General features: G+C 48.7%; 1 protein-coding gene across 6 annotated transcripts; it reads left to right on the forward strand.

The window, feature by feature from the left end:
* Positions 1-1,378: 1,378 nt before the first annotated feature.
* Positions 1,379-27,063, forward strand: SLC37A2 (solute carrier family 37 member 2). Of its 6 annotated transcripts, none has more exons than XM_079102826.1 (19): positions 1,379-2,303; positions 14,907-14,988; positions 15,447-15,540; positions 15,681-15,759; positions 17,825-17,960; positions 18,383-18,459; positions 19,236-19,402; positions 20,207-20,244; positions 20,532-20,684; positions 21,006-21,096; positions 22,691-22,753; positions 23,111-23,196; positions 23,644-23,692; positions 23,840-23,913; positions 24,172-24,250; positions 24,377-24,474; positions 24,722-24,786; positions 24,998-25,054; positions 26,491-27,063. In XM_079102826.1, the coding sequence occupies exons 1-18, from the start codon at positions 2,245-2,247 to the stop codon at positions 25,026-25,028; spliced, it is 1,521 nt and encodes a 506-aa protein (XP_078958952.1). In that variant the 5' UTR covers positions 1,379-2,244; the 3' UTR covers positions 25,029-25,054; positions 26,491-27,063. The 6 variants fall into 6 exon arrangements, with proteins under 6 accessions (XP_078958952.1, XP_078958953.1, XP_078958955.1 ...); XM_079102829.1 differs by lacking the exon at positions 1,379-2,303 and adding an exon at positions 2,379-7,943; XM_079102828.1 differs by lacking the exon at positions 1,379-2,303 and adding an exon at positions 7,980-11,775.
* The last annotated feature ends 580 nt before the right edge of the window (positions 27,064-27,643 follow it).

Consider the following 27,643-nt stretch of genomic DNA (forward strand, 5'->3'; position numbering starts at 1 on the left):
CTCTGAGAAGGAAATGTGGACAGGTAATGTGGAAAGGTGAGCCAAAAGTGGAGAGGTGGGCTGGGGACATAGCTCAGTGTCAGTAGTGGAACACTTGCCTAGCATGTGCAGAGTCTTGGGTTTGATCTCTAGCTCCACAAAAGAGAGAGAGGTGATATCAATGAGTGAAAGGAGTACCTGAGCCATAATATCCCTCTTTGTCACTCCCCAAAGCACCAGGAAGCAAAGAGATCATCCTGCTCACCTGCAGGAGCAAGTGAGAAAGGATTCCAATATCAGTTGGCAAATTCCTGCTACCATCCTGGCCCCTGAACAGGGATACATGGCTGGAATCCATAGGAAGTAACTGGGACAAGGCAAAGACTGTTTTGGGACTGGCTCTGCTCCCAGTTACTTGTTGGCACACTGTGAATAACAGCCATACTACCATGGGGGCATATTCTTAATATCTCTCAAAGATCCAGCACGAGGCAAGCATGGTCCTTTTAGAGACAAACACAGCTTCTCCAGACAGGCATGAAAAATGAACAGAAGTGAGCCTTTCTCATCCTTGGCTCTTCTATCTGAAATGGAAAGACGAATGTTCCACACTACTGGAGTGTTCCACACTGAGACTGGAGGTGGTCTCTTCCATTCTTCTGGTGATGTTCCCTACTCCTCCTAGTGGCATCAGTTAGCTTCAGCACTTTCCTTGGCTCATTTGCATTCCAGGCTGATTCTATAGGTCCCTTAGAAATAAGTAGCTGCCTTCTTGGAAAAGTCAGCTTACTCCTCTAGGCATGAATTCTTTAAGGAGGGGTGCCTTTACCTGGGGTCACTCATACATTCTGGGACACCTGATGTCTCCTGCAATTACCCTAGGCACACCGGGACATAAAGTCACCCTTCCCATTTGGATAATATCCATCTGACTTGTAAGAATTAAATAAATGTACATGTAGGCACAGTGCATGGTATAGTGAAAGATTTGATTAAGGAGTCACTGTTAGCCATAGTCTACCTTTGGTTTCAGCTCCCTGTGCACTGTGTGACCTGGTATTGCACCTCCCTTCTATCTCTTTCCTCTTTCTTCTGTTCCTTTATTCCTGTCCTTGGCTTATTGCCCTCTTCATTTCTGGCACCAGACCCAGGCCCCTGACTGCTGGCATTAACCAAGGGTTTTACAACTTTGCTTACCCTCTTTTTGCTTGATCCCAGGGCTGGTACCAGCCAAGCCCATTATTCTGGGTCCTCACCTGTGTGATGAGGTTGTTGCTTCACTTCCCCCACCTTGCTGTCAGACCTGGGCACTCCTAGGAGTTAGGGGCAGGGTGGGGTCAGGGCTGAAACCCATTTGCACACATTCCTATTTTATGTTTTATTAACAAGTTTATTTTTCAGGCGAATACTTCCCTTTCCACCCTTCCTAAGTTTGCCCTTGGGCTCCTATACAAGGATCTCAATATCTTCTTTTTATAGGTGGAAATATACCCTGAAATCTTCGTGCTAGAGGCATTCGTTTTTATGTGCACAGAAATTTCTGCCTGGTAGCTCTTCACTGCCGCCTGGCTGCTTGCCTCCAGAAGGAGAGCAGGGGTGACCACAGCGCTGTCACTGCAGGGAATAGGGGGTCGAGGGTAGGGAAAAGGCACCTAACTGGCTCAATAATTAGTCTGAAATCTGAAAGAGGACAGGAAGCTGAAGTCTAAAATATTTGGTTAGGGGCCCAATATTGTCCCTCCCTAAAAAACCTCCTGGTTCCCAAGGGGTCGCTCGCACTCAGATTAGCAAGATGTGGGGGACACGGGGTGTTAGCTGATGCCCCCCAGCTTGCCCCAGTTTTCCGGTCTCTGTTAGAACCCACTGCTTCTCAGGCCAGAAAGCGCTGCGGGGACAGCTGCGGGCTGGCGGGATCGTCACGTAGAGCTGATCACGTCTGGGATTGCTGTTTTCGCTTCCCCGGAGGGTAGTGAGGCGCAAAGTGCAGGCAGAGCAGAAAGAGGAGCACGGAAACCAAGAGCTATCAGTCCCTGACCGGGAGGCAAAATAGGAAAAAACAAGTCCCAGTGAGCATGGCTGAGAAATGGCCCATCTGATCGTGCTCAGCCCGACACCGAGGGCGGTGAGGTGCAGAGGGGCGGAGGCTCGGTTGCTTGGGCAGTGTGGCCGGGGCGGGCCAGCCGGCGGGGCATTTAAACCCCGCTGACCGCCGGCCCGGGACACGCGCAGGCTCCGCACCCTCCTGCGTCGACTCAGCCGGGCAAGATGCGGTCTTCCCTGGCTCCGGGTGTCTGGTTCCTCCGCTCCTTCTCCAGGGACAGCTGGTGAGCAGGGGGAGGGAGGCGCGCTGCCCCCGCTCTTGGCTAGGGGCGGGCAGGGACCACCGGGTAGCCTTCGCAGGCCAGACCAGGTCCAAGGTGGCCCCGCACCACGGAGCGGGGGTGGGTGGGGAGGAGCGGCTCTGGCAGGATCTGGCCCCGGGCTTTTTCGGCTGAGCCAAACTAGAAGGTTGATAACACACAGACCCTGCCTAGACTGCGTTCTCCGGCTTCTCAGTGACACTAGTGAAGATCAGGCTGCCTGGGAGAGTCCCCACGTTTTCCCCTTTGCCATCCTCGTTTCCAAACACACGAGCACACACACTCAGACCACCTCACTTTCGTACCCCTGAGCACCTGGGGTAGCTGAACATTCTGACTGGGGAACCTAGGCCCCGGGTGGCCCCAAAAGGTGGCTATATATTGGAGTTTTTGTATGTCCCTTTCAGTTTGTTTTAGCCATAGGGTAACACAAGCCAGAACTCAGTGATCCTGGTAGCTTACCTGGAGGAGTTCCAGGCCCTGAGAGACGTGGGAGTAGAGCTGTAGCAACTCCGCAGCTGGGTGGTCGCCCCAAAACAGGTGAGCCAGCTCCCAGATTGCATGTCCTCCTGACCACAGGTTTCATCAGATCAATTGGGAGCATTTTGCTTGATCTGCACAGTAGTATTTTTTTTTTTTTTTCTTTAACATTTTGGTAGTTGCCATCATTTACAATTTATAAAATTTAACAAAAATAGCCAGATTCCTGACTTTTTTTGAAAAACACATGATATAGTAATGCCAGGCCTTAATTCCCAAATGAAATTAATAGGAATTAGAGGCTGCTTCAGATAGGACAGGTACTTTCAAGGCAACAATTTGTCCCGGTTTTAAAACAGTCTTTAGTTCTCAACCTTCTCAGGCCTGGGCAGATGAGGACACTTGGTCATCTAGGTACTTTGAATTGGTTGATAGTACTTTTCACATCCGACCTTCTTCACTCATTTAGATTACTTACTTAGTCCTTTTTGAGTTTGAGACTATTAAATTATATTTTTTCAGAAAGATAAAATCATGACTTTCGTAAGAATATAAAACAAACTTGTTAAAGATGTTCTTTTATTTATAATGCAGGAGCCAGAAGATGTTATAATTGACTCAAAAGGCAATCCAGGAAGGGAAAATGGAGATCTAGTGTTTAATGCATATGGAGTTTCAGTTTGCAAAGATGAAAAAAGTTCTGGAAATAGATGGGAGTTATGGGGGTTAAGGATGTACAAAAATGTGAATGTACTTAATGCCATTTTAAATGGTTAAAATGGGCTGGGGTTGTGGCTCAGTGGCAGAGCACTTGCCTAACATGTGAGGCATTGGGTTTGATTCTCAGCACCACATATAAATAAAAAGCAAAATAAAGATCCATTGACAGCTAAAAAAAAATTTAAAAAATAAATAAAATAAAATGGTTAAAATGGCAAATTTTATGTTATGAATATTTTACCAAAATTTAAAAAACTGGTATTCAAAGAACATATCCATTTACAATTTGGGAATGTTAAAACCACACTGTTTTTTCCACAGGTTGGGGTGGAAGACTATTGAAATTATTGTTCATAGACATATTTTACATGACTTACTGCTTTGCTACCACTTCAAAGAATTATAAAATAGCTCAAAGTCAATGAAAAGCTAGAATCAGATAAGTGAAAGCTGGATTCAGATAAATTGAAGGTATATCCTCTAAACAATACATAGTTTTGTTTTCTTCCACAGAATCCCCCGTTTTGATGATGATGATAAAAATAATAATTATTATTATTACAGTCTCCAAGAAAGATTATTCTTGATCACAAAATAAAGATGGTCCCATTAGATTTGGTCTCATTACTTACTGAGGTACAGCAAGACTATTAATTAACAGATAGAGCTTGTTAAATTTGCTTTTCCAGAAGTTTTCATAAGGAATCTTGGATTGGACTTTTAAAGTCTTTTATTATTTATTTTCTTGAAGTTAGTAAGCCATACCAAGAAACTGTTTCCACTAGGTTTTACATGCTGTTCCTATAACTTTTGGCAAAAGCTTCAGTTTTAATGGTTCCCAAAATCTCTTAAGCCTCCTGGGCCAGCTACAAATGAGTGACATTTCTTTTTGCCTATAAAGGTGGGAACTCAGCAAGCTACTTTTCTTGGAAGTGTTTTATTAGTATTGGCTCCATAGAAGAGAACTTAGTTCTTAAAAGGGGCAGGTTATATCTGATTAAGAGGACATCTTTGTCAAATACAACACTCCAGCCAAAGCCTTAGTTACATAACCAATTTTTCTAACCATGCATTGGTTTAAAAAAAGTCAAGGAGGCACAGGGAACAGATTCTTATTAAACCTTTGCAAATAGTCATATTACCATGAAAAACAAGAAGACCCATTAAGAGTTTCTGAATTCTTAAGAATTAGAAAGGATAAGATATGTGTTAATGTTTCATTTAAATTTACAAAAGTTCAGGCTACTCAATTGTTATGGGTTGCAAATCACCTAAGAAGAAAGACAAAGGTCTTCCTTACATTTATATCCTGGAAATGGAACATGACGAAAATACTCAATACTCAAACGTAATACAGTCATCCCTCATCAGTCCTTTTAGTTCCATGTGATTAATTCTGTTCCACCCAATTGTGGGTTAGCAATCTCATACTCATCCGTTTAGACTAAGTCAATAGCATCACAAGTTCAATGCTAGTCTGGGCACCTTAGCAAGACCCTGTCTCAAAAAGTAAGAGGCAGCTGGTCACAGTGGTGCATACCTGTAATCCCAGTGGCTGGAGAGGCTGAGGCAAGAGGATCTAAATTCAAGACAGTCATAGCAACTTAGTGAAGCCCTAAGAAACTTAGAGAGACCCTGTATCAAATAAAAAAATAAATAAAAGAGCTGGAGATGTAGCTCAGTGGTCAAGCACCCCTGGGTACAAGCCCTGGAACCAAAATAAAATTGAAAACGCCTGGGGCTGAGTCATAGAACCCCTGAGCTAATCCCCAGTACCACAAAAGCAAACACAAAAACGTCCATTTCTTGATTAAAGAGTCCAGTTAGTCCACTAACTCAATTCATTAGTGTGTACTTAAAGGTGCTCAAGTAGTGCCATCAGAATCCGGTACCAAGAGCAAGTGCTTGTCTGAGATGGTTGCTAATGATAAAAAAAAAATGTGGCCTAGTTGATGACAAAGCCTTTAGGAAGCATCAGAGCAAAACAAAAACTATCTGTAGATGACCTTTAAAAGCTAGTGGTTAACTTATTACTGATATTTTTCAAGTATGAACAATCTCATGAGAATTATGACAAAAATAATGCAACTGACAAGGAAATTTGTTTGCTTTTGTAGTATTCAAAACAAAAGAAATGCAAATAACAACAGCAAAAATCTAGCCAGACAGTATCAAAAAACATAATAAGGCTAATTCACCACCGTGTGCCCCGAGTACTTAACTCTGAGGAGCCTCAGATTCCTTCATCAGGAGAAGTCAGGTGGTTTTGAGGATAAATATAATAGTTCTGTGAACATGTTTGACCTCTGTTGGCTGGTGAAGGGTGATTGATGGTTGTTCTTGCTTCCTTATGAGGATGGGTTTGGATTCCTATCAAGCATCAGGATTCTGATGGCACCATTTGAGCACCTGTAAGTAGACGAGATGTAGTTCTGCTGCAGGTGCATTACTGCACTGAACTCCGAGGCCTGCAGAGGCAATTAAGGCGCAGTCCTACCTTCTCTAAACTAAGGGTAAAGCTGGAGCAGGTTGTATACATACAATCGGCAATTTTGGAAGGCACTGCTTTGTATATTGAATATCAAAATGTAATGTTTTGTGTGTACCATATCTTTTAGAGGTCACTTGAGTTGATTTTGAAGAAAACTGCCTCTTTGAGCGTGTCTGACACACAGGTGTCAGAGATTGTAGGTGTGATTTGTCTGGCATACAGGAAACATGATACAAGTGGCGGCTCTTCATTTTCACAGATACTATTATTATGGCTAGATGTTAATCCCATTTATCTTTCCTGTGTTAAACAAAATAGAGGCAGGAATGGAGGCAAATAGGACTTACGGTCTGAAATAAAGTTAGAAACAAACTCCGTAACAACAAATTCCACTATTATGTATACTTCTAATGCAGCAATTAAAAAATGAAAACAAGAAATGAACTCTGTCGGACTTACTGCTTTCACATGTCTCCAAGAGAATGTTGAAACAGGTGAAGAAAAGAGTGTAAGAAGCTAAAGGGTGCATTGGGCCTGGGCCTTGGACTCTTCATCTATAAAATGGGAATATAGTATATTTAGTATACTTCCTAAAATTGTTGTGAGGTTTAAATACTACACGTACTTAGATTGGTGCCAGGCTCATATTAAGCACTGAGTAATCATTAATTATCAGTGATTCTATTCACTTTTCCTACTAATTTGTGCCAGGCATTATTAATTTAAAATCTTTTTGGAACTTCAAGATATTAGTTTTCCCATGAACACATGGGTAAAATGAGACACAGAGAAGCTGGTAAATGACTGAATTGAAGTTTGGATCTGGATTAGTCTGACTCCAAAACCTATGGTCTTCCCACTGTCCCCCTAGTGTGGGGTAGGGAAAAGATAACATGGCCATTTGGCCTTAGACAAATCCAATCTCTCAAAGGCTTCATTTCCTTAACTATGAAAGGGAAATAACGATGTACCTAAATCACAAGATTGGGTGAAATTAAATAAAAAACTATTTTAAACACTTAGCACAGTGCCTAGCCTACTTAATATTTGTTGGGTGCTAGAAAATTTCTGTGATGAAAGGGTGAGGGGAGAAGGTCACCTTTGACTTGATGGATCTGGAAGTCTTTGCTTAGGGATGGGTAACAAATGGCTCCAGTCAGCAGGGGCACAGTGTGCCCAGGAAGCAGCCCCTGGAGGTGAGGCTGGAAGCAGGTGGCATCTGGTATTCAGAGGCAGCTCCATCTGAGCCCCGTCCTAGACTGTGAGGAGCTTCTGCCTGGCAGATGTTACTGCTCCTCCTCCTCCTGTCAGACCTTCTGTCATGGTGTTTCTGAGCTACCGAATGCCTGAAGGTTCTCTAGTCCTGGGACTGACTGGTTCCCTTTCTTCTGTGCCAGCATCTGCATAGGCATGCATGGGGGAAGCTGGCAACATGGGCATCTTTTCAGAGAGATGACAGTGGCTGTTGCTTACGGGGCTGGGCCTGTTTCTTGGGATCTGTGAGGGGGAACTCTGGATGTGAAGCTGGTGGGAGGAGGGACTAAGTTGACATAGGAGCTGGATGAGCAGGAATGGGTGTGGAGGGGGAGCAGATTGGACAGGCTAGAGGAGCAGGAGCTGTAAACTCCCATATTGTCTATTTCCCCACACCCTCATCTTCCCATGGGGGCCAGACAAGGCCAAGTCCAAACTGGTGGCTGCAGCTCAGATAAATGGTTCTGCTCTGTGGAGTTTGCTACAGGAGAAAAATGTTGGAATACACACCTAGAAGAAATACTATGTGTGCCAGATATTTTCACATCCATTATACTTCATTTGATCCTTATGACAATTTTGTGCAGGAGTTGATTCTCTTATTCAAAAGAAGATCAAACTTAGAAGTAGAGAGGTTAAACAAGTTGCTCAAGGTCACAGTAAGTGGCAGAACCAGATATGAAGACTCAGCCTCTTTTGGCCTAAGTCTGATGTCCTTTTCCCTATTTTGCCATGGCCCTGGATCATGGTCCTGGATGCTGCCCATGTAGCTTTTGCTTGACTTACTTTCCTAATTCCTGCATAGAGGTGCCTGGTAAGGGCAGCAGAAAGAGCTGCTTAAGGCGGGCTATGATGATCAGAGGCTGCTGTGAGAAGGATCCCGGAGACTCTATCCATTATCCACCACACCCCTCCCCCACTGAGCACGTGACCCTGCATTCCCTTCCCCCAACTGCTTGTGATTGCAGTCTGGTTCGCAGCTGCTCGCTGCATTTCCTCTTCTACCCTGTTGTTTCCTCTTTCCCTCCTTACAAGGCAAACTGGTGTGCACCCCACTGGCTTGGGTGGAGCTGTCTGACTCAGGCCTCAGAGATTGATCTAGAAGGCAGCAAGGGGTTTGGAACAGTCTACATGCTTGGCCAAGGCCTTATTTCTCCAGTTGAAATAAATCAGCTGAAGTGAATGCTGGTTGGTCCCAGAGAAGCAACAAAATAGAGGTCAGACACCAGGGTTTGAGCCCCTGAAGTCCAGGATCCCCTTGTCTGTTTGTTGTGAAGGTGGCGTGTGCATGAGGACTGTGGGGTGGGTGGTGTTACTGCTCTCCTTTTAGTCTCTGGTATGATCATGCCTTGTCCCCTGGGTCCTTCATGCTCAGGAGTGTGTGTGAGTGTGAGGCCTCCAGCAGACCTGGCAGGGAAGGCCCATCTTACCTCCCTGGGAAGGACCACAGCTCTGCGCTCATCGCCACACTCCCATCTGTGCTGTTCACAAGCCTTTCTTCTGAAGAAAATGGAACTTACACGCGCTAGCCACCCTGTCCAAGCCTCACGAACTTGGATTCTTGCACAGCTACCCGGATCGTCAAAGTGAAACATCATGATAGAGCTTAAAGCCATGCCTTTTCATTCTGTCTGAGCACACAGGGTTCCCCTACTCAGCCTTCTTCTCAAAACAAACAATCTTTTTCCTCTTTCCTGAAAAAGATGTTCATCTTAGCCACTAATTACTTCTAGAAAGTTTTGGGTTCTGCTTCTTCTTTGGAAAGGATCTTGAGGCCAAGCCCTTGGCCAACTCCATCTATCTGAGTAGGTGCCCAAGTCTCACCTATAGAAAAGGAGACAAGAAGCATAGGATTTCCCTGCCCCAAGAGAGCTTTATATCCTGGCTGACAGAGGCCCTCCCAGACCTGGCATGCCCCTGACCCATGGTGTATGCCGAAGTTCTGGTTCTGGACTCTGACCCTGTGCTATCTGTTCCCAGCAGGCCTTTCCCCACCAGGATATCTCCTAATGTCCGGAGGGCTTGGTAAGGGTGCAGGGGTGGTGGCACTGTTACCAATGACCCTGGCTTGGTTCCTACAGTACCCAGCCTCTATCCTTTTCAGGTCTGCTGACCCCAGAATAGGCACACCCCAAAAAGGTCACCAAGTTCCATTTCCTCAGGGCAAGTTCCACAGTCACCTGCAGCTACAGCCAGTGCACCCTGTTGTGTGGCGTCTTGGGCAGTCCCAGGTATCATCCAACAGCTCCTGGTTGAGGCAGAGGGTGCGAGGGTCAGTCACTAAGGGAGTAGTAGTCCCCATTGGCTTTGCTGGTGGACAAGGCTGTCAGCAAAGTAGTTGCAAAGCAAGAAAGGTAGATGCAGAGGATGGGGATGACCGGGTGGTGATCGGGGAGGGGCTGTTTCTACCCTCTCTAAAGACCAGACCCTCTGCTGTACTTGTTCTTACTGGTTATTTATTTGTGTATTTGTTCTAGTGATAGTGAGGATAGGTCCTTTGCAGGGTCAGTTTGTTTTTTATCTCTTGCTACTGTGGCACGCTCTGTTCCCAGTTCCTATTCCAGAAGCATTCTTAGTGCAAAGTCTTAATAGGGTCGATAAAGCAATTATCATGCTCCTTTGAAAGAATAAGTTGGATTGTCAGCTAACAGTTACGAGATAGCTAGTCCCCCTCTCTATCTGACTTGGTTATTCAGTAACCAGTATCTGGTTGGGGGAGGTGGGACTCTAAGAAGTGCCACCTCTTACTAACAGATTTAGAGAGTCATGGGGCAGCGAACCCCACCTGGAACAGCGAGCCCCACCTGGAACAGCCTGTGGGCCTTGCCCTCCCCACCCTTGGTCCTTGACCCGCTGGCCCTGTACTGGGACTGCCATCCCTCCCCTCACAGTTGTGAATATTTGGTACCCTGCTCCCCTTCTAGGGCCCCTTGTTTCTTAAGGGAAGGGTTTTGTGAAGAGAAGTGAAACCTCCCAGGTTCCACCTACAGAAGGAGGGCGTCAGCTCTCTGGCCTGCAAATGAGTGTGAGTGCACAAGCGTGACTCAGTTTAACCCAGCCCTTAACCTGACCTATGTCCTCAGGCCCCTTTGAATGATGGTACCCAAGCCTTTTCTCAGAACACCCTGACAAGTTTGCATGGAAAGAGCACCAGGCTAGGAGGAGGACTGGCCTCCAGTGCGCTGTGCCCAGCCAGTGGTGTGACACTGAGCTCAACCCTTCCATCCATCTGCAGTCCAGGCTGGAAGTCCCAGAGGAATCCAGTGCCAAGCCTAGCATCACACAGCACAGCTAAGGACCCCTGGATCCAGGAATCATGACTCTCCTGCTTACTTCAAGGATTAGGTTTTCTATTGGAATTTGGGCCTAGGTCGGAAAGGCCCCGTCAGGGGCCTATGGAAAATCACAGGTTAGCATGCCAGTGTGGGCCCTGCTGATCCTCCTGTCTGCCCCTGAGGTTCAGTGGGAGGGCCTCAGTCAGAGTCACTTTTTTATACAATTGCAGGCTCTCCACAGGCACTCCACCCACCTCAGGCAAGGGGAAGGCACTACTGGCTTCAGAACTTTGTGTTCTTGGGGACTCAGGTATGCATCCCGGGGAGGTAGGAAGGAAGGGGCCTGGAATCCAGGTTCTGAAACTCCCATAGTCTGGAAGAGTTTGGTACCAGTGTTGGCCCATGTGACAGAGCAGCAAGGGCTGTCTCTGTCCCTCCGGCTCTCCTTCCTCGTCTGCAAGTCTGTAGCAATACTAGCTTCTATGTTTAAATGCCTACTGGATGTTAGGAATGTGATAAAACCTGTCAGTAATCCTAACCTGTCGGTAGCTCTATGAGAAAGGTGATAAACTGCCTTTCAGAGGAGTGAAAAGGTTTAAGAAATGAATCCAGCTTTTGCCCCTGATTTCTAAGTCCTTGCTCTTCTCTCTTATAGACATCTACTCCTTGAAATACACACTTAGGGTGACCCAAGATGCTGCTGCGTGCCCTGGGGTAGCTGCTAGATGGAAAAAGCACAGCAGTCTCTGCCCTGCAGTGAGGAAGACTGGCTGGGGCTTCTCCCCAAAATCAACAAGGTAGAAGCCTGGGTCTTCCCAGGACTTCGCCTGGCTCATGTCCAGAGCACCCTGACCTAGGTGCGCCTCCAGTGGATTCCCATCCTCAAGAGATAGCCCAAAATCCACTGCTTGGCACCCAAGGCCCTGCCTGGTCCTTCTGTACTTGGCTCAGTCTTCTTCTGTACTTGGCTCAGTCCCACCTTACAGATAACCGGAGCCATGCAAAGTTCCCTAAACAGGTAGTGTTATTTCACGCCTCTGTGCCTTTGCACAAGCTGCTTCCTCTCCCTGGCATATCTTTCTGCCCATCCCTGATTGACTTGGCCTTCTCCTGATTGTTTTTGAAGACAAAACTGAAGCTTCACCTCCGGAATCTCTTTCTGACACTGCTCCCATTCTGCTGGGCCTGGTGTCCCTCCTCTGTGCTCCTGTGTCAGGTAGGGCTTCTCTTTTTTATAGCACAGTCACACTGATTTTTGTCGATCCCTCACTTAATGCAAGTTCCAGCAGGGCAGAGATCCCGCTTATGCTTCCTCCTGCTATTGCCAGATCCCTAGGCTGATGCCTGGGACATGGCAGGCACATGGGTAGGCAGAAAAGCAGTCTCGTTTCTGCCAAGAGAATCAGGATATTAGAAATGGGCATGAGTATGTCTGTCCTCTGGCACAGCTATCCTACCTAGAGTTGGAAAGGACAAGGACTCCGGAGGAAAGGGCATAAAGCAGATGAGGAAGCATGCCTGGGACCACATCCAGGAGAAAGCAGCGAAGCGGGGCTGAGGCCCTCGTTGGTGGGCAGCTCCTGGTGGGGGGTGAAGCAGTATGGTATTGGGGAGCGGGGTGGGAATGGAAGGGTTGCCAGCAGCCAGGCTATCCCTCTGGGCCCTCTTTATTTCTGAGAGGGCTCTGTGTGCCTGCTGACGTGTATCCTGACTTCCTGGGCAACATCAGGCTCCACAACTGTCAAAGGCTCCAATGCCTGGCTTCTAAGGGGCCCCAGTGGGGCCTCAGGGTCCTGGAGGTCTTTCACACCCAGAAAGGATCTGATCTGTCACTATCATCAGTGGCTACACATCCTGGCAAGGGCCCTGACCCATGTGGTCGGGCAAGGTAGGCCCAGTTAATCCTGGGGGACATAAAGGTGATACGGTTGGAGACCCAGAGATGAGTATAAGAGGATACTGTGTTCACTTGTCTTGTGAGATGGATGGGGTTGATGCATTCCTGTGCAACTGAGGAGTAAAGCAGAGGCAGAAAATGTTTACCCAGTAAATGAGTGACAGATGTCTCTCTCTTTCCACCTTTTCCCTGGATGAGGCAGCTACCAGGCAGGGCAGTATTGGTGTTCTCTAGAGAGCTGCAGTTTCTTTGCACCTACTGTTCTTTGTAGAAGAACAGGTCAGCTGGACACCCTCTCCAAATTCTCTCAGAAATTGACCTCAGATTCTGGAAATCCCTGAACTAGGGGTCGTATGCTAAATGGCAACTGTGGAACCCAGAAAGTTTTTCTGCCACTAAACTGTTAATGTCAGTCACTAGGACAGGCACTTGGGTTAGAACTCAAGCCCCTAGAAGACCCCTGTGATCCATCCAGGTGCCATTGGGTAGTGGAACCCAGACTACATAGTTGGAATTGCATTTTTGATGGAATGAAAAGACACTGAAAAATTTTATGCAAAGTAATGGAGAAGGCCTTGTGTGACTTTATTCTCTTAAGAAGAAAAACTTGAAAAGGAGAGAATGGAGACAGAGATGCTTTTAAGAAGCTCAAATCCAAGGGTGAAGTGAGAAGGGACCTGATAACCCAACCCAAACTCAGGCTTTGCTGAAATACTCTGTTTCATAAGTGATAACCTGCATTGCTTCATGACATGTTTACGGGAAGTGAGTTTGGGGTTTGGAGGTAGATTCCCAGAGAGGACAGAGTGAGCATCTAGTATCTACTCTTGGATTCATGGAGCCGAGGGATAGAAAGGTTTCCAGAGCCTTCCTACACACTTCTCATGAATTCATGAGCCAAAGAAATGGGTCTTAGCCCAGCATAGTGATGCATGCCTGTAATCGAAGCAGCTTGGGAGGCTGAGGCAGGAGGATCAAAAGTTCAAAGCCAGTGGGCTGGGGAGATAGCTCAGCTGGTAGAGTGCTTGCCTCGCAAGTGCAAGGCCCTGAGTTCGATCCCCAGTACTGCAAAAAAAAAAAAAAAAAAAAAAGTTCAAAGCCAGCCCCAGCAAAAGTGAGGTACTAGGCAACTCCATGAGACCCTGTCTCTAAATAAAAAATACAAAATAGGGCTGGGGAAGTGACTCAGTGGTTGAGTGCCCCTGAGTTCATTACCCATTACAAAAAAAAGAAAGAAAGAAAAAGAAAAGAACAAGAGAGAACTGGTCTTCCCAATGCCTGGATATGGGGGGGATCTTTTTTTTTTTTTTTTGAGGTGCATTGAAAGCATCCACAGTGCCACTGAGCTGCATTCCAACCCCCATTCTGAGGTCTATTTTCTACTTTCTTCTCAGCAGCTGCTGACTTGGCTCAGCTGATGGCTTGCTGTCAAAGCAGACAGTGACTCAGGCAGGCACTGCAGGCCCTTCCTTCCCCAGACCCTTGGGAGAGGAAAAGGGACTAGGCTGCAGTGGAAATTTTGATTGGTGTCTGACTGGACTGTTTTTTCCATCCAAGGCCAGTGCATGAGATGCAAAGCAGGGGGTGGGAGAGGGCACATGGGATGTGTGTGCCACAGAGGGAAAGAATGATCTTTCTGTCCAGTGCAATGGATCAGCCTGGGACTATGAAGGAGAAGACTTGGGTTTTGTCACCAGCTGCCCCAGCTGACTCATCTCCAACTGAGGCCTGTACTGTCTGCTATGTCCTAAGCTCAAGGCAACTATTGCCCTCACTTTGAAGACAGAGCCTCCTTCCCCTGTAGTTCCCTCCCTCCCGCTCCACTCCAATCGTATCTGACATTTAAAAACCATCCAAGCCGGATGCAATGGCACATGCCTGTCATTCCAGTGGCTCAGGAAGCCGAGAGAGGAGGAACTTCAAAACCAGCTTCGACAAATTAGCAAGACCCTAAGCAACTGAGAGCCTGTCTCTGAATAAAATACAAAAAAGGTCTAGAGATGTAGCTTAGTGGTTAAGAGGCCCTGGGTTTAATTTCTAGTACCAAAAAATTAAAAACAAACCAACCCAACTCTTTGCTACCACCCCTGTGGCCCACACAAACACCCAGAAGCCCTTGCCTTGGTGAGGCCACAGAGAAACAGGGCTGCAAGGCAACAGGAGAAGGGGTGGGGCTTCCCTATGGGGTGTGGGTGATTGACCAGTGCTATTAGAAACCTCAGGAGTCAGGACCAGGGAGTTTGTGCCCCCACAGTCTGCCTCTTTTCTGAGCTTCTGTTCTGAGCCTCCCTCTGGCCTCTGCTCCTGAGAACTTGTGTCTGAAAGGGAGCCTAAAGATAAAAAGTAGGTGAGGCTGAGGCCATGGGGCTGCCGGAGTGGGCACAGGCTGGAGGTGGCTTCCAGCTGGGGTTGGGCTTCCTACTGACCCAGATACCTGGCTTCTTCTGCAGGTTCCGTGGCTTCACCCTGCTACTCACCTTCCTCGTGTATACCTGTTATCACATGTCCAGGAAGCCCATCAGCATTGTCAAGGTGAGGCTGGGTAGTAATGGAGAATGTGGACATGCTGGGGCCAGCAGATGTGCATTTTATTGGAGTGGTCTTGGCCTCAGGCCATTACCTGCCTCTTTCCCTTTCCCTGGTCACAGAGACCACTGCTTCTCCCTGGCAGATATCCAAAGTTAATAGCTCTTTTTCCCAGGAATGTTTCCCAAGGTGCTTCTTTTGAGTTTATTCAGTGTGGTGGGTATGGATGGGATGAGAAGGCAGGGTCCCTGGGCTCTATGAGTCCTGCTCATGAGTCTGATACAGCCACTTTTCCCTGTATTCAGTCCCTGCTAGAGAAGGTGCTGGCAGAAGGGAGCAAGGAATCTGGTTGGGAGGCAGTGGTGCTGGTGTGGTTGGGGTAGGAGGTCCTGATCCTCTCTGGGCTGAGTGGGGTCTGGGATGATGAGATGACCCCTGACCTATGCAGGCCATTTCCTCCCCAGAGCCGTCTACACCAGAACTGCTCAGAGCTGATCAAACCCATCAATGACAGCCACAGTGTAAATGATACCTCGTGGTGCAACTGGAGTCCATTTGGTAAAAAGAGGGCATGTCACTCTTCTCCTCTCCCGTTCCCTCTTCCTCAAGAAGGGGCTGGCTACCCAGAGCCAAAAAGGGCTTCCAAGTGGCAGGGGAAGCTAAGCAGTCAACTTTCTGTCTCTTCTGTCTGCTTTCAGATAAAGATGACTACAAGGAGTTACTGGGGGCTGTGGACAACGCCTTCCTTGTGGCCTATGCCATTGGCATGTTTATCAGGTAAAGAGAGACAGAGCCTGTGCTCTCCAAAGTGGGATGTCCAGAGCGGCTGCCTCTCCTTGTCTGACCTGGGGGTAGAAAGCTGAAGGTAGAAATCTGGTTGCTCCCAGGGTGGAAGTGAGGCCAAGACTTCTGCATAAACCATCAGCCCACCTCCAGCCTCCTTTCCTCACCATGGCCACTGAGACTGCTCCTTCACTGATGGACTCCCACTCTTAGCAGCCCTTTTTCCTGGAAGGTTTCCAAGATGTCCCTTTTGAGTTGACTCACTCAGCAGCATTGGTGGGTGTGAAATGGGGTCCCTCTAAGGATGGCCCTAGATGTGGAGATGCCCAGGAAGCTCCCATCCTGTACCGTGTCTGAAGTTAGGACAGCAAGCATGAGTCTGACATAGCCAGCTTGGAGCTCATTGCTAAGAATCACAGATGAATAAGGCAGGGTTCTGCCTTCAGAGAGCTCACAGCCTAGTGTGATGTCCCAGGCATCATTGGCTAATTACAAAATGGCAGGGTGGCTCTAGGACAGAGAGAGCCATCGGGTGCTCTGGGAGTTCAGAATAGTCACAGAGTTCAATGGAATGCTTCTTGGAGGACATGAACCTTGACCTGGAAAAACAATGGTGGGCCTGGTACTAGAGAAGGGGATCCAGGCAGAAGGCATATAGCATGAGCAAAACAAGGCAAGTGAGGAAACAGGTTTTCCAGAGAGGAGATTCCACGGAAGTAACAGAAAATGGAACTGAAGGATGAAGTCATGTGCAGAAGGCCTGTGTGTCAGGCTGAGGGGAAGGAAAGCCATTGAGGGATTTTTACCCCAGGTTTGTTTCAGACAGACCACCCTGAGGGAGATGTGACAGGTCATACGAAGGGCAAGCTGTTTTATTTATTTATTTATTTTTTGGTACCAGGGATTGAACCCAGGTCCATTTTTATTTTTTATGTTGAGACAGGGTCTTGCTAGGTCGCTTAGGACCTCACTTAGGGTTGCTGAGGCTGATTTGAACTCATGATCCTCCTGGCTCAGCCTCCCGAGCCACTGGGATTACAGGGCCCAACCAAGAAAAAGTTTTGACAGCCCAAGTTGCTGAATGTGAGTTCCTACTCTGGTAATGAAGGTGGAAGAGAGTCAGCACACTGCAGAACCATTTAAGAAGCAGAATGCGGGCTGCACTGTAGCTCAGTGACAGAGCATGTGTTAGCATGTGCAAGGACCTGGATTCAATCCACAGCACTGCAAAAGTCCAAAAGGTAGAATGGTGGGCCTCAGAGACTGAATGTGGGGTGGGAGGTGAGAAGGAGAGGCAGAGCTCTGGTGGCTCCCCAGTCTGATTTGAGCAGCCAGGTGGATGGTGGTGCACCTCTCTCAGATCAAAGGTGCAGGCCAGGGAGCTGAGTGGTAGGAGGAAGAGGAATTCAGTTCAAGTGTTGAATTTCAAATGCTTTGGGGACATCCAAGTAAAGCCATCCAGAAGGCATCTGGCTCTGGGAAAGAGAACAGGACTGAAGATATATAGCTGGGACTATTAAGCAAACTGATGGGAGTTAAAACTATAAAAGTGATGCAAGAGACTGTTCCCACAAGAAAATCAGTGACAAGGAGTGACCAGCCACCAGAGAGGGAGATGGGCAACAGTGCCTTCATTGTACCGTCAGCAGTGTCAAATAAAACAGAAGGAGTTGGCTGGGTATATGGCATATGCCTGTAATTCCAGCTACTTGAGAGGTTGAGGCAGGAGGCTTGTAAGTTCGAGGCTAGCCCTGACAACTTGGCGAGACCCTATGTCAAAATAAAATAAAATTAAGTTAAATTTAAAAAATAAAATAAAATAGGACTGGGGAATGTAACTCAGTGGTGGAACACACTGGGTTCAATCCCTAGTATTACAAAAAAAAAGGCAGAGGAGTCCAGGAAGTGGGGGCTGGAGGTCAACCTTGACATGTGATAGCACAGAGGTCATTTGTGTAACCTTGGCCAGAGTAGTTTCAGTGGCATGGGGTTGGGGTAGAAATGAAGTGGCAGTGGACATAAAAGATATTGACCATAAACCCAACTCCTTCTTCTCTAGTGGGATTTTTGGGGAGCGGCTCCCCCTCCGTTATTACCTTTCAGCTGGAATGCTGCTCAGTGGCCTTTTCACCTCCCTCTTTGGCCTGGGATATTTCTGGAACATCCACGTACTCTGGTACTTTGTGCTCATCCAGGTACGAATCTCCGTCTTGTCCTTGGGTCTTTGTTCCCATCACAGAAAGGACCCTGGAGGCAACTAATCCTTCCTGTCCCCAGTTCACAACAGACAGGGACCCAGACTCCCTGCTCCCAGTTCAGCTCCCTCTCACATTGCACACCCAACAGCCTTGAATTATTGGCTCAGTAAATCTGCCCTGAGCACCGCACTGAGATCACTTCAGATGCACGAGAGGCTTGATCTCTGCTCAACTATCTTGGGCTAGAGGAGAAACCAGCCTGTGACATTGGGGTGTGGGTGGACATGCATGTGAGGGAAGGGCAAGATTTATAGCATGGGGTGTGGAGGGCCCCTCCACTGTGACACCAAACTTCCTCCACCCAGGGCTGTGAAGCACAGCCCAGGTTTGTTCTCATCCTCCATCCTCTCTCCCTGCAGATCTGCAATGGACTCGTCCAAACCACAGGCTGGCCCTCAGTGGTAGCCTGTGTCGGCAACTGGTTTGGGAAGGGGAAGTGAGTATGACAAGGAGGAGGGTGGGAAGGACCCAGGAGGACTGGGACTGTGGAGATGATCACTCATGGCTCTGTGGTGTGAACTCAGGGGAAAGGGTCAGAGTGCCTCCTCTTGTTGATTTCCATATGCTGAGATGTAAACATTTCCGTGGCTAAAGCGTAGTACTGTTTTTGTCATCCATGAGGATTTAACCCATAGTCAAGGCAACCTTAGTTATACTTTTTCTTAAAAAAGGATGAATTTCCATTTTGAAAGAAGACAAAAAAAGAGGACTATAAAACTGGTTTTGCTTTCTTGAAAAAAGAAAGAAAAAAAAAGTTACCTCTGAGCAAGATTTCTCACTCTCAGAGCTATTGACCTTTAAGCTGTTCAATTCTTGGTTGTAGGGTACTCATTAGAGGGTGCTTAGTGCATGCTTGGCATCTCCCCACTAGATGCCAGGAGCAAACCCTGAGTTATGACAACCCCAAATTTCTAGATCTTACCAGATGTTCTTGGGGGAGCATAATTCCAACCCCCCGCCCCAGTTGAGAACCACTGCATTAGAGTGAGATCGTGGGGCAGCATAAGGGAAGAAAGAGTGGGGGCTCCACACCCTCTGTGTGGTGAGAGCTCTCGCCTGTGCTTGCCGGCAAAGTGGGAGGGACCCCAGACCAGCTGCATCCTCACTGTCTCTCTCTGGGGTTTCGCAAGTCTCAGGCTTGGGTACCCCCGAGAGGCGGGCGGCCAGACTTATGCTGTCTACACTTCTCCCCTTTCCCTCCGTCCCCGGCAGGCGGGGCTTCATCATGGGCATCTGGAATTCCCATACATCTGTGGGCAACATCCTGGGCTCCCTGATTGCCGGCATCTGGGTGAACCAAGATTGGGGCCTGTCATTTATTGTGCCTGGTGTCATCACAGCTGTCATGGGCATTATCACCTTCCTCTTCCTCATTGAATGTGAGTGGACCCCTCTCTCCCCACAGACTCCATTAGTGAGCCTCCCAGTTCTCCGTTTCTGGGAGAAAGTAGTCGACACAATGGAAAGATTGCTGATCATGGGTTTGGAAGATCAGCTGAGTCTCAGTTTTCTCATTTGCAAAATAATAATAATATCCACTCCCTGGAATGTCTGAAGGTTTAAGTGAGACAATGTAGTTAAAATGTTTGCTTCTGCTGAGTACAGCGGCTCACATCTGTAATCCCAGCGACATAGAAAGCTGAGATAGGAGGATCACAAGTTCAAGGCCAGTCTCAGCAACTTACTAAAATCCTCAGCAATTTAGCAAGACCCTGTCTCAAAAAAAAAAAAAAAAAAAAAAGGTTGATGATGTAGCTTGGTGGTAAAGCACCCCTGGGTTTGATCCCCACTACTTTACACACAAAAAATTTTGGTCTGTAGCAGTTCAGCCAACACTGGTTGGATCTGAGGGTGTGGGAAGGGGCAGGTGGAATGGAAGGGCCATGCTCACAGTACTTAATCTCTTTCATTTGGTGCATTTAGTTGTGGTCTTCCCCATTTTCTGACATCTTGTGAAACCTTGTGAGTTGGCAAAGCCGGGTTTGTAGCCACTTTGTAGTCCAAAGGGCAGTAATGATATAGTAAATATGAGAGCCAGGCCTAGAAACCTGGCCTCCTGCACCCCACTGCCCACTCCCTTGTGCTAGGGAGACCACACAGAAGATGGTATGGCCAACTTCCTGTACCAGCTGTAAAGTGAAGGCTGGCCTGTGGGACGCTTCTTAGAAGAATATGTTTTTCAGACCCAGAAGATGTGGACTGTGACCCTCCGCAGCACCACGTGAGTGTGACCCCTCCCAGCTCTCTCCCTTCCCTCCTTCCCCATCACAGGGGCTGGGCCGAGGAAGGGCTGGGAGTTGGAGGAGGGAGTTGTGGTCCCCGCATTGACTTCACAGACCCAATATCAGGCCATTGAACTGACTACCTAAAAACCCAAAGGGCCTGGCAGAAGGTCAGTCCTGTCCAAGAAAGAGATGTTCACCTCCTCCTGCTCACCAGGGCCATCCTCCAGCTGGGTGAGGGGGTACATGGACCAGCTTGCAGTGAGGCCTCCTCTCTTCTGCTCAGGATGGGTCAGACAAGGACCAGGACAACCCTGAGGACCCTGAGAACAGTCCCTACTCTAATAGGGAGGGCAGCCAGGAGACCATGGCCAGCTGCTCCAAGGAGCCATGTGCTGAACCTGTGGCCATCAGCTTCCTGGGGGCACTCAAGATCCCGGTGAGAAGTTTGTAGAATGGAGGGAAAGAGAGGCTTTCTAGATTTCTCCACAGAACATCGGGAGATGGGATGATGGGGGTGACCAGTGATTTCCAGAATTTCTTTACAGGAGAGGTGGAAGGGAAGCAGCCTGCTTGGGGAGGGCAGTATGGGAGACTTGACACAGCTGGAGCAGCAGGCGTGTTGCTTCCAATGGGATTAGGTGTGGGTGTGAATTTGCTTTGTCGGGGGTGATGGACAATCCCGGGGATAGTCTGAGCCCCCACCAGCTGGAGGATCTCTTGGACCCTATTCCATTGTGACCTCCATTACACTCCTTAGGGTGTGATCGAGTTCTCTTTCTGTCTGCTCTTTGCCAAGCTGGTCAGTTACACCTTCCTCTACTGGCTGCCCCTCTACATCTTCAATGTGGGTAAGTCCAAGGGGAAGAAGAGCTGAGAGCAAGAGATCTCTGAGAAAGGCAAGGCCACTGCTGGTGGGGGAGGAAGCCCTTTGGCACTGTGTGTGACTCCAGTACACAGGCAGGATTTCTGCTGAGTTTCGACTAGGTCATGAGGAGATTTATTTAATTGTTTAAGTGGGAAGCTCTGTACATTACCCCTAGACCCTGACTCCAGCTGAGATGGGTTTTAGGATTGCAAAGCTCTGTCCCACGGTCCTCCTTTGTCTTCTCCAGCCTGAGAGTAAGAGGGAGCCCCCCACTCCCCCCCCCCCACCCCCGCTTCCCTGCTCCAGGCTGCTTGGCTTACAGGTGGTGGAAAGGTCTGCCATGAGCTCCTCCCCAGCCCAAGGAAGAGGCCTGCTGAGCCACCTACTACATGGAGCCTGGCAGTAACCACAGTGCCCTTCTCCTATGGGGTCTTATGGGATTGCTGACTTTGTATTGGATTCTGTTGGGCAGCACTGGGGAAGCTGCCCCACTTCATAGGCTATTCTCCCTGCCCCTGCTTAAGGATGTACAGATGAAGAGATCACTTTTTTAATTTTTTTTTTTTTTTTTTTTTTTTTTTTTGCGGTGCTGGGGATTTGAACCCAGGGCCTGTGCTTGCAAGGCAAGCACTCTACCAACGGAGCTATATCCCCAGCCCAAGAGATCACTTTTGTTATTGAAAAAGGGGGCTTAATGTCCACCTGGCCTGGGTCTCTGATTTTCCTTGAGGAGGAGGTCTCCATCTAGCATGCTTCACCTTCTCGGCCCCTGGGAGCCTCAAAGCTCCACCCCTCACTCAGGGCTGCTCTACTCCCTCCGCCCTGGAGGGAAATGTTGCCCTGCCACATGCGTGCTTGCTCTGAATAGGAGTCCTTGTGGATTAGTCAAGGCTGGATCTCAAAACTGCATCTTGCCCCTCAGCTCTACATTAGGGCCCTCCCTCAGGAATAGTGGTAGAGTTCCGGAGCAGTTTTGTGGACACTGTGACTCTTTGTTTTGTGGCCTTGGCTCTGACTTTAGAGTATAAGTCAACCTTGGGGGAAGGGCTACCAGTCAAGCTTCTGGACATAACTTTTTCTAAACCTAGAACCAAGGCCTGGGCCCAAATTCCCCATTTCCCTACAAGTCTCCTCCTGGCTCTATGCATTAGTAGAGACCTAAGGTGGTTGGGAAGGGCACCTGGTGGGACCTCCTGGTCGGTCAGGAGAGGATCAGGGCTAGTGGCTGGTTGGGCTGAGGCTCAGTGGGAGTGATTGCACTCCAGGGGAAAGATGGCTCCTGGGGTCGGGCTTTCAGGGCCCAGATCCCATCTTTGTGAGACAGGGACTATTCTAAGAGGTTAAGGTCATCCTGCAGGAGAAGAGGGCAGTACAGGACTGGGGACCAGAAAGGCTATGTCCCAAACTGCTGCAAACCCCCTCTGTGGCCTGACCAATCACTATGCCATCAGCTCTCAGCTTCTTCCTCTGAAAAGATGGGCTGGATCAATGCCTTGTAGGGATTCTTCTGGCTGTGGCACTTACAATGCTTGCCACAAACCCCTGGGAATCTGACCATGTATTTGTGTTTTCTAAAGCTCACTTTGGTGCCAAGGAGGCTGGGGACCTGTCTACACTCTTTGATGTTGGTGGCATCATAGGTGAGGCCCTGCCTTCCTCTACCAGTAGGCTACCTTCCCTGATTCTCCTTAGGGATGAAGGAAGCAGGAATAGGTTAAGTGGGCTGTGCCTGGGCTGGTGGCTCTAGAGAAGGGAGGCCTCCTGGGTCTATTCTTATCTCTGCTCCTGCAGGGCTGGATAGGCCTAAGAAAAATGGCCTGTGTGTTTGGTGATGGGTGATGGATGCCAGGGAAGGCTGTGGAGGGAGAAGCTCTGCTGGTCCTAGATGCCAGGTGCAGGCCAGTGCTGAGTAGAGCAATGCGGGGAAGTTGGGCAGCAGGCAAGGGGATGGCATGGTCCTGTCTGGAGGGCAGTGTGTGAGTGTGTGTGTGTTCCAGGTGGCATCATGGCAGGGCTCATCTCTGACTACACCAATGGCAGGGCCACCACTTGCTGCATCATGCTGATCTTGGCTGCCCCCATGGTGAGTATGACCTCAAGGGCCAGGTGCCTATAAGTAGTTGCCACGGGCCTCTGACCTGTGTGCATTTAGGCATACAGCTGTCTCTTGTCTGTGCACACCTGGGAGGAGAAATGGGGTCAGCAGAGGATCAAGCCCCTGGGAAAGAGATCAGGACTGGGAATTTTGGAAAGGGATTAGTGATTATTTGACCTTGGTAGAGAAGAAGGAGACCAACTGCGAAACTTCTTGGCCAAGAAAAGGGAAAGAGATTGAGGTTAGGTATGAGAGAAGGGAAAAGGGAAAAAATAGATCATCATGTTTTACATCTTCTGTCCCTGGGTTGCTTAAAGACCTGAGAAGTCTGGGTGTGAGAGGGAGGAGGAATAAGGTGACATCTGGGGTTCCAGACTCAGGGCTTCAGCCCCACAAGGGAAGCTGGGTGACTCTGCCTCGCTCCTCCTCTCACAGATGTTCCTGTACAATTATATTGGTCAGAATGGGATTGTCAGCTCCATAGGTGAGTGGGCCATAGGAAAGTCACTGCTTTGGGAATCCCATGATGCTGGTGTGGGGTATGAACGGTAAGAGCTGGGAGGCCTGAGGCCTGGAGCTGTCAGCCGCACTGGGACTCATCTCTAACTGCACCATCTCTGCTGCCGTCCAGTGATGCTGATTATTTGTGGGATGCTGGTCAATGGCCCTTATGCCCTTATCACCACGGCGGTCTCTGCTGACCTGGTAAGCAGGCTACCCCAACCCAGGACACCAAGCACCACTCTGGGAGCTTGGCCGGGGCTTCTCTCTCCAGGGCCACTTTCTCATATCCCTTTTCTCATCTCCTGTCCTGTAGGGACAAGACCTTCAAAGTCCTTGAGAACCCATTACAGATCTCTTTCCTCTCAACCCAATCCTTAGTCACTACACTCCCTGCCCGAGTCCTGGTCCTGCTCGGTGCTGCCCCTCGGTTCAGTCTTCCTGCTCTGCTTCTCTCCTCAGGGCACTCACAAGAGCCTGAAGGGCAATGCCAAGGCCCTCTCCACTGTCTCGGCCATCATTGACGGCACGGGCTCCATAGGTCTGTGATGTTAACTTGGCTCCTGGCAGCAGGACCAAGTCCTGTCTTGGATAGACCGCTTGGTGGACTGCCCTCAGGTGGACAGGGAAGGTGTGGCCTACTTCTCATGAGGCTGTGCTCTGACAGGTGCTGCTCTGGGGCCCCTGCTTGCCGGACTCATTTCCCCCACAGGCTGGAACAATGTCTTCTACATGCTCATCTCTGCCGACATCCTGGCCTGCTTGGTAAGGGATATTGGGGTACACCAAGGGGTATCGAAAAGGTTCTTTGTCTCACCAGGTTGGAACCCTGCAGGTTCAAAGCATTGAGGGTTTTCTGGAGGCAACAAAAGCAGCAGCTCTTTGCTCAGAGCTATTTTGCAAATGGGGGTGACCCCTTTCTCTGCTGCCCGTTTACTGGTTAACTGACCCTGGGAGCTATGTGCTGATGCTCACGGTGCCCCCTTCCTTCTGTGCCTTGGACTCCCCACAGCTGCTCTGCCGGTTGGTGTACAAAGAGATCCTAGCTTGGAAGGCATCCCTGAGCAAAGGCAGAGGGTGAGTCCTCCCAACAGTGGAAGCCCCCCTTCTTCCAACCTCACTTCTTTTGGGAACCTACGTAGTGCTCAGTTACTCTACACCCATTCGGAGGCTGGGCCAATTCAGACCTCAAGAACTCTGAGCCAGCTCCTCCTTGAAGTGCTGTATGGACCCCACCCTGCCCCAGTCCCACTAACCTGTCCTCTGTTGTCCCCATGTGTCTCTGTAGCTCTAGTCTGGCCCTAACCCACCCGCGATAATATTTTCCTCAAGTCCCACAACTTTTGTGAGTATTTTCTTCAAGTCTGTGATTAATGTGCCATTAGAACATGGGCTGCATGCAAATCCTCCCCCTTCCAATGTGATTCGTTTCCCCCCACTCTTTTTTCTTGGAAGCCGGGTCCAGAGATAGCCTGGACAGAGCATGGTGCTTGAGAAATGTTTCCCAAGGGGCCTGAGATGCCACAGAGAATGGCAGCCTCTTCCCTAAGGGACAGCATTAGGGCTTTGAACATACCTCTAGGACAGAGGGGGCAGAGATGGGAAACCATTTTCCCTCTGAACTTAGGCATATCCATATGTGCTTCCTGAAGTTCAGAAACAAAGGTCATCTGGTCCCTCTGCCTAGGGTGTGCAAACAAAGCAACTACCAATCAGAGCCTCTAAACAAAATGTGAATCAATCATCCGTTGGTAACCTGGTGTGCTGTCTGCCTGGTGTCCAGTGGTGGCGGCAGGAATATGTCAGTGGCTAAGGCAGGGGCTAGCCAGAGGCTGAAACTCTGCTGGTGCTGGTGGCTGGGCAACTCTCCCTGTAGCCTTTCTGGCTGTCCTTCTGAGCAGAAGCCTCTTGCTCCTGAAAAGTGGTTGGAGACTGGACCTGGGGTGGATATGGGAAAGAGTCCCCTGGGGTCATGATAACCCACACAGTATCCTGGAAATACTTCTGCTGTAGACAGGCATCACTCAAGGAGAAAAACAGACCAGGAAGCAAACTGTAAGGAGGAAGCATGCACAGGGTTTGTCCTGCTCTGGACGAGGAGCAGAGAATTGGATAGCTTGATTTAGCTCCTTCCACCTGTGTTCCTTAGGCCAGGTCTGAGGAGGGGAAGCAGCAGAAAGGTAAAAGAAGGAATATTTCATGAGCATTTCTGTGTGCCTGAAATGGAGTTGAGCCTTAGATATGGTAGCTCACCTCTCAGCCATGTTGAAGCAGTAGTATCCTTTAGGATGAGGATCCAGTTCTGGAACAAACTAAGAAGGACCCAGATCTATGGGGGCTTCTGTTTTGTGCACTGCTGCCTTTCCAAGCTGGTTCTTCTCCATGGAAGGCATGTGTGGGTATGTAATAACTTACTGGAGTGGAGAGAACACTAGGCTGGGAATGTTGAATCCTTGGACAGTCCTGGATTCTCTGTTTACTGATCTCTAAGACTGTGGACATTCCCCCAGATTTTCTGCATTCTTGTCCAAAAATGGGGATGCTTATTCAGGCAGTTTGATCTGAGGTTGAGGCAAGATGGGATCTGTGATGTTGCTTTGTAAAGCTGTAAAATGTGGCATAAACATTGTAAGGTTTTTTTTCCCCCTCATATTATTCTGCCTTGCTTGTCCCTACCCTAGAGGTAAAAGGGAGCCCTAATTATAGGGAACAGAGATGAAAGGCAGGAGCTTATGAAGTTGTGTCTCCCTTTCTCTTCCATCTTCACTTTTCTTCATACAGGTATAAAGAAATATGAAGCCTCGACTGAAAAAGAAGTGTGGAGGGTCTCTGCTGGGTCCCCAAAGCACTCCTCATGGGAAGACAATGGAAACTTATACTGACAGGTGAGGTAAAGCCTCCGGATCCAACACCGGCCAGCCAGCTCTGCCCAGCCTAGCCCAACCCATGAAGCTGCTAAGGGGACAGAAACTTCTCCATGGGAAGGGACTGCCAAGCACAAGGACACGGAAGGCCCCAGGACTGAGCTCAGGGAGCTGCAAGCAGAAGGGATGGGATCGGAGCAGGAGGGAAGGACGTGCAGACTACTGCTTATTCAGACTCCATGACTGAAGGCAAAGACTCTAGGGCCAAGGCCTGGAAAAGGTGTCTTTTTCCTGTGTTTAATTCTTATGTCTGTAATCACCCAGTTCCTGTAGGGGTCATCTCTCTCATCTCAAAGGTGCCCAGCCCCTGTCTCTTTGTCCATGAACCAGACTTCTCTCTGTATTTCTCCAAGTTGGGTCCTCTTCTTCCACCCCCATTTGATTCTGTTGATAACTCCCTTGGCCACTTTGATTAAAGCTTATGGCTGTTCTTCCAGGGCCAAGACTACGGTGGGGCAAGGGAGCTGCCTCAGTAAGGGGGCACTTACACTTGGGCTTGTGTGTGTGCCCACCCTGGCTGCTGAGTGCCTCCTCGTCTTGCCTGATCCTCAGCTCTTGATGATGCCTCAGCACATGATGACATCAGTGTCAGTGCTACAGGGACTGATGGGGTGAGGCATGACTGGGAACCCCAGCATGTGTATTACACACTTTGAGAATGAAATGCCAGTACTTACTGAGTACCCACTACACACCAGCTCTATCATAGTAATGAAGTAGACAAAGGACAGAAGAATAGGATTTATACTCTAGCACAAGTGTCAGGATGACAACACTAGCAAGAAATGAGGGTGCTGCCTGGTTCATCTGAGCAGCTGCTAATGTGCTGTTGCTCAGAGCTGTCTACAGCCTCCTTCTATCCAGTGTTCTAAAGTGCCTGCTCCTACACCAGGTCCTGGACTGTGACATGCCAGACTCCTGGCATTTCTGTCTGACCTCTGTAGCTGTCTATCAGCACAAGGACAGATTTCCTTTGCAGGCTATGCTGTGCTTACCCTTGATAGGTCTTG

Source organism: Sciurus vulgaris, assembly GCF_902686455.1.
Source record: "Sciurus vulgaris genome assembly, chromosome: 11".
Lineage (NCBI taxonomy): Eukaryota > Metazoa > Chordata > Mammalia > Rodentia > Sciuridae > Sciurus > Sciurus vulgaris.

Bases quoted from the DNA above. Each gene is read 5' to 3' on its own strand.
- SLC37A2 (XM_079102826.1), top strand. From the start codon at position 2,245: ATGCGGTCTTCCCTGGCTCCGGGTGTCTGGTTCCTCCGCTCCTTCTCC. The intron at 15,541-15,680 runs GTAAAAAGAGGG...GTCTGCTTTCAG, and splicing joins GTGCAACTGGAGTCCATTTG to ATAAAGATGACTACAAGGAG. The intron at 22,754-23,110 runs GTGAGGCCCTGC...TGTGTGTTCCAG, and splicing joins TGATGTTGGTGGCATCATAG to GTGGCATCATGGCAGGGCTC.